This window comes from Diaphorina citri, unplaced genomic scaffold (genome assembly GCF_000475195.1).
Source record: "Diaphorina citri unplaced genomic scaffold, Diaci psyllid genome assembly version 1.1 scaffold77, whole genome shotgun sequence".
In the NCBI taxonomy this organism is placed as follows: Eukaryota; Metazoa; Arthropoda; class Insecta; order Hemiptera; family Psyllidae; genus Diaphorina; species Diaphorina citri.
This window is the reverse complement of record NW_007377514.1, coordinates 44,282-55,179: the sequence shown is the minus strand read 5'-3', so window position 1 is coordinate 55,179 and position 10,898 is coordinate 44,282. Positions and strand designations below refer to the sequence as shown.

Below are 10,898 nucleotides of genomic sequence, written 5' to 3'. Positions count from 1 at the left end.
AAACAAATAACAAAACGCCTACTCTATTTACTATTCAAATAGGGGAGAGAAAAAAGTACACAGTTTCTCTGATAAATTGAGTCGAACGGGAGGTAATATAACTTTTCAACATTGGCATACCGCCATTTGTCAACAGAAGCCAATAATTTTCCTTCTTGCAAGAAGTTTTAATATTCAAGGCTCTTAAGTATGTACTTTGCATTACCTCGTTTAATTTAGTAATTTACTTTTAAATTGGATTTCAGAACCCATTTTCTAATCAATGATTTTAGTTAAATCAAGTAGGTAGTTTAATATCGTTTTTTTTTTTCGACCTTGATCAAAGAAATTCCTGGACATTACAGCATGGTTTTAATTAAAATAGAAGTGATAAGAGAGGACAGGGCCGGAAAGGTACTTTTTCATATACATAGATCTTACATGATTCCTTCAAAATTAATAAAAAAATACAACAAACATAAGATCAAGATACCAAATGGTTCAGATTAATAAAAAATAGAAATAAGAAAGAATACATAAACAAATACTTTAGAAATAAAAACAAAACAACAAAAAAGTTCTACATAACAAAACACTCCGAGGTATTATTTTATTTCTGGGTTTTCTCTGGGAGTTGGAGTTTAGTGAACAAGCCAATAAGAACAACAATACAATAGATCCCGCCTCTGCCCGTCTCAGTAGTGTGGGGGAGAACCCCAGGAATATTCTCAAGAGAGACGCGGAGAAGTGGGTGAAACTCTCTGCTTCTACTTCTACAACTTCTCTGTGATAATATGACCCGAAACCCGAGTTCACTTTATTACCCCCAACAAGTTTATTAGATTTTGTTCCAAAAAACAGCATATTTTTCCGTGTATTTTTCTTTTTCGGAGGTTTTAGACTGTGGTTTTTGAACGATTTATTAGTTTTGTATTCTGTGCTAATATAATAAATATTTATAAGTGAATATTTTGGAGAAAAAAAAATTCTTCCTAAAGAGTAATCATATCTACCTATAAGTAGATGTAAAGTAATCATTTGCTCAACAAGCTGACAGTGAAAAACAGGTTAAGTAAATTAATTAAGAAATAAATAGGCACTTTATTACAAGGTCCATTTAAAAATTTTAAAGTCATTCTCTTTTTTGAGTGTTTCAAAGTTCAGAAGTGAACTACGTTCAATTAATACTCAATTATTATTACTTCAATTTCCGTATTAATTTTTCGATTTACCTTTTGACGAACCTAAATTCATCGTGGCAGGAAATTATCAACATTATCCTTCAGCAGCTGATTACTTCAGGTAAGTGCTTTTTTGATTTTAACTTACTTTCACTTACAACAATAGGAGGGACTGTGAATCGAATTTTAGCATACCTACCAATTAATTGCATAAAATTGAGTTCAAACAAATCAATATTAATTTACTTTCTACGTAGAATAAAGGTAATTTGTAAGCAAAGGTGTTAATTACAAACGTTGTGAAGCTAAAGTTGCTTTATCAATTTGGACTAGATGCATTTTCTAGCCAATCAGCTACCAAGAGATTTGGTTCTCTAGGCACATCCACTAAATAACATTAGATAACTAACATCAGATAATATACTTACTTAATTTCCATTCCATAGAAAATTTGGGCACCTTTGCCAGAGGCACTAAATAATATAGACAACACATTAAATTACCTTCCTCTCCGTGTCCATAAGTAATTTTGACACACCCACAATAAATGTTATAATAGTTACTATCCCCCCAGTAACTAACTCTTAAGGTACGCAGTTGGACAAGATGTCTCGATTCGGAATAGATCAACCCCACTCGATTGGTCAGACAGCCAAAGGGTATTTCTTGAGTTTGTTTTTTGATCTGACAGTATCAACCTATTTGTTTCAGACTGGCCACAATGTGTGAGAACTCCGGAGGGACCTACCCCAACACCCTCCTCTCTCCAGAGAAGAAGATAGACGACCACATCAAGAGACCCATGAACGCTTTTATGGTTTGGTCACGACTGCAACGGAGGAAAATCGCCCAGGACAACCCCAAAATGCACAACTCGGAAATATCCAAACGATTAGGTAAGTTCTAGTTTTGTTTGTTCCTGGATTCTTTTCCTCTAGTAAACTTTGTCTAGCAATCTCATCAATGGTACCTTTAAGTAGTAGGTAAATATTTATGAAATTGGGCACCACTTCACACGTTCAGTGACATCTCACATTAGTTTTGAACATAGTTGGAAAAAAATCTTAAAAAGGATAATCATCTGATGGGAAGATATTAAACAGGTCACCTCTCCCTCCCCCGTCCCCCGCATAACTACGCTAAATACCGGCTGGCTACTAGGTACATGAACTATTTTCACCTGCACGTTTGATATCCCAAACTTCCACAAAAGACCAAAGCCAAAAGCTGTACGATTTTCACCGAATATTGGAGCTTCTGAAGTATTCCGAACAATAATCCTTTATGAATGAGATCAAGCAAGGAATATCGCCGACATATGCAAGGAGATGGATCTAAAATAATTAAGAAGGGTGAGAGTTAAAAAAAAAAAGAGAAGAGAGGTGGAAACAAAACGTATTGTGCTGAAAACTATAGGTAGCAAAACACAGTGAAGAATAGCGCGCTCTAAATTAAGATAATACAAAATGAAAGCAATGATAATGATGATAATGCTGCTGATAGCGACTATGCCCATAATAGTGTTAATGACAATGATAATGGGACGCTGAAAACAATGCACATCAACAGCTTGAAAGAAAATAATAATGTGATAAACAAAAGCATCAGAAATGAAGTAGCATCCGTTGGAAAACAAAGGGCTTTCGGTGCTTCAACAGTGTTGGAAAGCTTGGGTGTGTGATTGAAAAGTTTTGCCTTTTGTTTCATATAATTATTATAATAGAGGAAAAAGATAGGACGAGATGAAGAATGGTGGGATTTCAGGGGAAAGAGTTTTTTTATTCCACACAAGATTTGTTTTGGTGGCAGCTTTACGTGATACATTTACCTAATGGTTCGGTGTCGAACGACCGATGATGGTTGCCAAACTTGACAATGCACTGACAAAAATAAATGAACAACGTAATTACCTTAGAAGTAATTATTTGAAGGAAAACACCAATCATCCAATCAACATTTGACGAGAAAAACAAAAGGACATGCAACTACCTTCTTAGTTGTGACCGACACTCCGACACAGGCAGCAACTTTTCAACATTGGCATACCGCCATTTGTCAACAGAAGCCAATAATTTTCCTTCTTGCAAGAAGTTTTAATATTCAAGGCTCTTAAATATGTACTTTGCATTACCTCGTTTAATTTAGTAATTTACTTTTAAATTAGATTTCAGAACCCATTTTCTAATCAATGATTTTAATTAAATCAAGTAGGTAGTTTAATATCGTTTTTTTCGACCTTGATCAAAGAAATTCCTGGACATTACAGCATGGTTTTCATTAAAAAAGAAGTGATAAGAGAGGACAGGGCCGGAAAGGTAATTTTTCATATACATAGATTTTAGATGATTCCTTCAAAATTATAGGAGTGTGGACATATAGGACAGCTTTTTACATGGTTTTACTTAACTCTGTTGTTGGTGGACTGGTGGTGTTGTTTTTACCATGAATGAAGGTAATAAGTACACTACCTACGTAGACCCTAGTTTCTCAACATTTGTATTATAAAATTAAACAGATTAATACATGAACAGATCTAGACTGAACAGATTAATACTTATATTAATTTTAACTCTGTTGTTGGTGGACTGGTGGTGTTGTTTTTACCATGAATGAAGGTAATAAGTACACTACCTACGTAGACCCTAGTTTCTCATCATTTGTATTATAAAATTAAACAGATTAATACATGAACAGATCTAGACTGAACAGATTATAATACTTATATTAATATTTGGAAGGTTCGCGTGATTTGCATTTTCCCTCAGAATAACTTTCGAGTATGAGAATGAAAATAGAGCGAGGGGCAAAAATCTAGTTGGGGGAAAACAGATTTCCAGATTTTCTTCTCTTCCTGCTCCCGAAGTGTAACTCAATTGTCAAGGGATTTCCGTTCGTACGTTACTTTTGGGGATTAGGTTTTATTTTCCATTGAAACGAGAGAAAGACTGATGGGGGAACAACATTGACGAAGAATTTGAAAACGACATATCGTGGGGGGGAAAGAAAAGTGTATTGTGATATGATAACAATATGATGATTGCTTATGTGAAAACAAATCAGTGGGCAGGGAGGAGAATGAAATCCTTTCAAATTGAGGGAGTAAAGCAGAATATGTAGGACGATATGTGGATATTCTTTTAATCTGTGTATATGTATGTACATACTTTTTTTTAGCGAGATCTCATTAAGAAACTAACCAAAAAGTTCCTGAGTGAAAAATGGAACGTTTCTTTGCATTTTTCAATTAAAATTTTCCCTCAAAATAGATGTCAAGGGAAGTTCTCTAGAACAATATCTACTAAATCATCATACTTAAACTTCCATAAATAATAAACAAACTACTCTTTTTCCAGGAGCTGAATGGAAACTCCTAACCGAGAATGAAAAGCGTCCCTACATCGATGAAGCCAAGAGATTGAGAGCTATGCACATGAAGGACCATCCGGACTACAAGTACCGTCCCCGAAGAAAACCAAAGACCTTGAGGAAAGATGGGTACACTTACCCTGCCGTGTCTGTCCCCTATCAATCAGTCCCTGTAGATGCCTTGCGAGCAGGTAAAGAAATTGTCTCTGCTTTTTGCCTGATAAGTGACGGTGATTTTCTTTGATTAACATCCTGTTGTAAACTTGTCAAGGTTATGCCTAGAACTAGAAATACATAATATGTCAGGTATTATGCATAGAAATACAATGACCAATGGTTATCCTGTTAAATCTCTGATGGACTGCTGATGATGCCTAGTTAGGTAGTTGCTTGCAATGTTCCACAAAATTTGTTTCATCATACAGAATAAACACAGGGAAAGTTCTCTTTTATCAAAATCACCTGTTTTACCAGACTTTGGTACAAAAAAACTTTCAAGTGCGAAAAATGTACATATTTGAGCTGGGCTTTCTTTTCATATCTAAGGAAATGACTGATGTGCTACAAAAAGAGAACTTACGAGACCTTGTTTAGACTGCTGGGGTAAAGGGACTTTCCAGTCCTATTCGGGCAGGATAAACAAGGTATATTCTATTCTATTCTAAGATAATCAATTGATCACTGTAGAGGTGGAAAAAATCTAGCAATATGAAAGTTTGCTACGCAGTACCTACCTCTTGTGGTCTAGCTCTAGATTAAGTCATATTTTAGACACACAAAACATGTGGAATTTCGGAATCCTCAATATTAGATTACATTTACACAGTTCTTGAAGTGTTTAATGATTGAAGTTCAATCGCTCTCTTTTCACACTCTGGCAAACTAAACTATGTCAGGTTTGAGAGAAGAAAAAACAATCATAAATACATTACATATTAAATAACCTACTCATGTAGTCACATACCTGGCTTGTGCTGATAATTCCTCTACCTGGAAACGTCTGCACCATCCTGTAGTTTGAAGAATGATGCGCAACACATCACACAGCCGATCATATCACACCAATGGAATGTGAGTTAGTAGCTCTAGCCCAGCGCTATATTCTATATGGTTGGGTGCTGACCACCCACAGGCGTCGCTGGGTCTGGCTTGGACTCATGGGTTCACCAGAGGGGCTCAGTGTGAGTCCTATCATTTCAAGAATGTGCGGAACTGGGCAGCTTGTGTTCACCTTTATTAACCCATCAGAGCCGAACTTTTTTTCTTTCCATTTCAAGAATGTGCGGAACTGGGCAGCTTGTGTTCACCTTTATTAACCCATCAGAGCCGAACTTTTTTTCTTTCTTTTTTTTTTTTTGAAATTGGATCATGCTGAAATTTAACAGCTTCTACGTCCGGACCGGTATTGAGTACATGTATCAAATAATTGAAATAATGGTGAAAATAGTAGGAAATTTTGTTTTCTAATTAATAGATGGATGTCTTTTAATTAATAGATGATGTATGCACTATGACGTGGAGCAACTGAGATGTTAGCGAAAAAGAGAGGAGGGTTTGGTCAAGTTTGGTGTGACTTTAATGTAGGCCTCGGCTCTCATGGGTTAAACAGCTTCGGAGAGTGATTCATAACGACTGGAATGGACGGCCCCCATATGAGATGATTTTTTGTTTTTAGCAGATTCCGAAAAAAGTTATCTTTTCTACCTTGTCCTTTTGAACCCTGTCAATATTGAATTATTGGAAAGAGAATTTACCTTGAATTTGAGAACAAATTTCTTGTTATTTATGCACACCATACTGTGTACCTACTACCTACCTACTTGGGGTAAGGTACTCTTTAGTAAAGATCTTGTATTGTGCCTCAATATAGTCGTGGTAAACCAGATGGACTCCTAGATTATGCCCCTCTTGATTCACACCTAAAAATTAAAAATCGATGATTCGGGACCAAGATTGCTAAAGATACATACTGTGTACCTACTACCTACCTACTTGGGGTAAGGTACTCTTTAGTAAAGATCTTGTATTGTGCCTCAATATAGTCGTGGTAAACGAGATGGACTCCCAGATTATGCCCCTCTTGATTCACACCTAAAAATTAAAAATCGATGATTCGGGACCAAGATTGCTAAAGATGAGTGATACTCGTACAACGGCTACCGACAATGCAGCATTCATAAAGCTCCGAAACAGAGGCAATATATCTAATTTGAATATCAAGTTTCAAAAATACAGTAGTACCTGCCTTCGTTTTTGCAAGTTCGTTTTTTTTTAGTAGATTGCCGTGTATCAGGTTTTTTAATCTTGTTTGGTGTATAGGAACCCATCGGTTTTTATTTTCTGATAGCTCATCTTGCTCACTGGTCTTGTGCTACACTATAAAACTAAAGGATGTTTCCAACACAACTTCTATTAACTTTTAACATCTCAACAAAAATATAAAACTCCTAATCCTCTCACACATAGGGGGTCGACTTAATTCTTATGAATGAATATTTTGGACACAAGAACTGACTTTAAGACTAAGCACTCAGGTGTTTTGTGAAAATCATAAAAATTAATTTGAATTGAATTTCATAATTGAAAATATACAGGGTCTCTCAAAGCACAATGTTCGGATCTTGATAATATTCCCAGGTACCTACATTCTACGTGACTTATTTAATGGAACTCTGTATTTTTTATGGTAGAAACTCAATAATATCTATCTACCTACCTACTTAACCAATTTTTAGTTAGAATCTGAATGAGTCAGTTTAGATGAGAAAGGTTATACATAAATACTTAGTTCTTATACAGAAAAACAATCAAATAAATTGGTAAAACAAAAACAACAGAGAGCTTCCAATAATATTCAGTTGGGAAATAACTTGCTCTGGTAGCCGTAGACACATTAGAATAGAACAGACCTCATTTATACTACCAGGATTAGACTGAAAAGTCCCTTTACCCCAACGGTCAAAATTGGGTGAGAGCTAGAGAAAATTACCTACCTCTTTCTGAGGTAGCGTTGACATGGTTATGCAAAGCAGTGCTGGCAAATCGACAAGGCCTTCTTCTGCGTAAAATATTCTTTCCCTACCTCTTACTGAGGTAGCGTTGACATGGTTATGCAAAGCAGTGCTGGCAAATCGACAAGGCCTTCTTCTGCGTAAAATATTCTTTACAACTTGAAGAAATACAACCAACATGACAGTGTAAGTAGATACGAAAGAAGAGAGAAGGGGAAAAGTAACAAAATCATAAAAGAAAATGATTTTTCATTTCTTTTCTTTCCACGTAAATAATAAATTGTTCAAATAAGCAACTAACAATGGTAATATAATGATTTAAATTTTCAAGTATCTCTGAACGGGAGCCGAGTCAAAATACTATCCCAGTTTTGAAATTGAAATTCCATCTTTTATTTCTAACCTTGAGGTTTGCTTCCTTTTTCTTTTTCCTAAAAATGTCCATGAAAAAGTAGTTTATCTACCTACATTTCTGTACAAATCTAACACGTACCTAACTGCCTACCTACTCAAAATAAAAGAGCAATAAAGGTTAGACAAATATCTAGTGTAGGTAACTTTAGTAAATATAAATAGAGTTCTGCTGTCATCATCAATCGAAAATGCAGGGCTAGTAGTAAAACGAACCAACAATGAGAATAATTTCATTATATCATTAATATAAAAAAAAAATACAACAATCACAATAAGTAATACTCATTCTAATGACAGACACTCCCATTGTAAAGAGTTTCGAGCATTCAAAAGTCCTACAATGTAAACTGAATAAATGATTTGTGTGAAATATTATTATAATGTAATAGCTACAATAACAAATGAATAAATAAGTAGACAATCACACTTGAACAATACAATGAGCACGAGGCCCAAGCATATTGTTTTGGAAGAGAAGGGAGATGAAATAAGATGCAAGAAGACTTGATAGAAATATAGAATATAAAATACGTAAAAAAAAAATTCAAATTAGTTAGAAATGGGGAAGAGTTAATCCAAAATTTCAATGAGAAATCAAATTTTCATATGGTCATGGTGTCATTTTTCTGAAAAATCTACCTCGATTGCGACTAATTTCGACTCCAATTTTGCTCTGATTTCAGGCATGAGTAACAACTATTACAGTCAATCAGCAGCTTACAGCATGGTCGCTTCAGCAGTTGCTGCACAAGCCCAGGCCCAGCAGCAATCCTCTATACCTAGTCTTTCTCAACACTCTCCTGTAAGTATTCTCCAGCAAATGATCGAATGTTGACGCTCATATTCCTGTCCAAGTGACCTACTTTTTTTTTTTCTTTTTTTCTTCCTATAATGCGCTTTAACTCTGTAATACCAGGTCGTTCGCGCCGTGACTTACTTTTAATAAAATTAGTATTTTCCCTCTTTGTAGTCTTTCTCAACACTCTCCTGTAAGTATTCTCCAGCAAATGATCGAATGTTGACGCTCATATTCCTGTCCAAGTGACCTACTTTTTCTTTCTTTTTTTCTTCCTATAAGTAATGCGCTTTAACTCTGGAATACCAGGTCGTTCGCGCCGTGACCTACTTTTAATTAGTATTTTCCCTCTTTTTCAGCTGAACGCTTACTACAGAGTCGTTGTTTGTTTATACACATGTTTCAGGATGGCAGCGACTTATTTGGGAAATGATTTTGTTTTAGAACAGGATCGATCCGGGATATAGAATAGGGCTAGGTTGGTTCGCACTTTTGTAATATCTACAAAATTGTCAACTCGAGATATTTATTGTTCCCAGATATTACCAACATCGGATTCCGCATTGAAATATCCTCACTCGTATTTCCAATACACAACGTCTCCTCCATCAACCACGGACACTCACCATACCAATTACAACTATCTGTCTGATCCAGTCTTCACCAAGGTGTACTTGCAAAACCAGTCCAAATTACTAATGCAAACACAACGTCTCCTCCATCAACCACGGACACTCACCATACCAATTACAACTATCTGTCTGATCCAGTCTTCACCAAGGTGTACTTGCAGAACCAGTCCAAATTACTAATGCAACAGTCTATTAACTTTTAACATCTCAACAAAAATATAAAACTCCTAATCCTCTCACACATAGGGGGTCGACTTAATTCTTATGAATGAATATCTTGGACACAAGAACTGACTTTAAGACTAAGCACTCAGGTGTTTTGTGAAAATCATAAAAATTAATTTGAATTGAAATTCATAATTGAAAATATACGGGGTCTCTCAAAGCACAAAGTTCGGATCTTGATAATATTTCCAGGTACCTACATTCGACGTGACTTATTTAATGGAACTCTGTATTTTTTTATGGTAGAAACTCTATAATATCTATCTACCTACCTACTTAACCAATTTTTAGTTAGAATCTGAATGAGTCAGTTTAGATGAGAAGAGAAAGGTTATACATTAATACCTGGTTCTTATACAGAAAAACAATCAAATAAATTGGTAAAACAAAAACAACAGATTTCTCCCTTCTCTAGTGATAAACGCTGAGTTTGTTTCCTGATGTGATCCTCTAATGTGGGAAAAACACTTAAAGACCCAGATTTACTCGAATGGCGTGTTTACATCACAGCGATTAGCGGTAACAGAGTTCAGTGAGTACATGGATTTATAATGAACTTTGACAGATAAGTGTCTGAGAAACCCCACATAACTTCTGACAGCTTTTATTGTGCAATTTCTTCTTCTCCTGCTCTTTCTACGATTTTTGCACAAATACTACAAATTTCATGAAAGAAAATTCCGTATTGGATTTCAATGTAGATATTTAATTCAGGTATTTCTTTAGTCATCAAGGTCGATGGTTATCTACATAATTATTTACGTAATACGTATGTAAGTACGTAACTTAAGTATAAGCTAAAGCTTATTTTGCCAACTACATACTTACAACAGCTACTAACCTACATCTTCTGAGTCCTTTTATGTGGTCCTCTTTAGGAATCACACTTTGAATTTACCCCTCTTGAAGTTCTCTTTCTTTTCAGTGCCCAATTTTGTCAATATTCGTACAAAGAAAAGGGCCAAAATATGATGGCCCCCTCAAGTTTTGTATTCATGTATTGTACCATTATAAAAGGATTAAACAGCAAACCACCTCAGTATGTGTTTTCTCCAAGGCTTTTAGGAAAGAAGACAAGGCTTTTAGTTGAGAAGGCATGGCAGTAGCCAACCATCAGTACCTAGGCACTAACGGAAAACTGAGCATCTTTTGTTCACTAGAACTCATTTGGTATCTTAATTACAGCCTTCAAAGTCTTATCCAAAAGGCATTGGCATTAAAATAACCAAACTTTGTTGGTCTCTCGAGCATTCTGCGTAAGGAATGTGCTGTTCGAAATAATCCCTTGTAAATA

General features: G+C 35.5%; 1 protein-coding gene across 1 annotated transcript in view; it reads left to right on the top strand.

The window, feature by feature from the left end:
• The first annotated feature begins 542 nt into the window (after positions 1-542).
• The window catches only part of LOC103521874 (transcription factor Sox-17-alpha), an 11,924-nt gene continuing 1,568 nt past the window's right edge, over positions 543-10,898 (top strand). Inside the window, exons 1-7 of the mRNA XM_008486981.2 lie at positions 543-581; positions 1,112-1,281; positions 1,872-2,056; positions 4,514-4,717; positions 8,635-8,753; positions 9,287-9,528; positions 10,530-10,647. Of these exons, the coding sequence (XP_008485203.1) occupies positions 1,882-2,056; positions 4,514-4,717; positions 8,635-8,753; positions 9,287-9,528; positions 10,530-10,647 (858 nt within the window). The 5' untranslated portion in view covers positions 543-581; positions 1,112-1,281; positions 1,872-1,881. The remainder of the gene's footprint in view (positions 582-1,111; positions 1,282-1,871; positions 2,057-4,513; positions 4,718-8,634; positions 8,754-9,286; positions 9,529-10,529; positions 10,648-10,898) is intronic.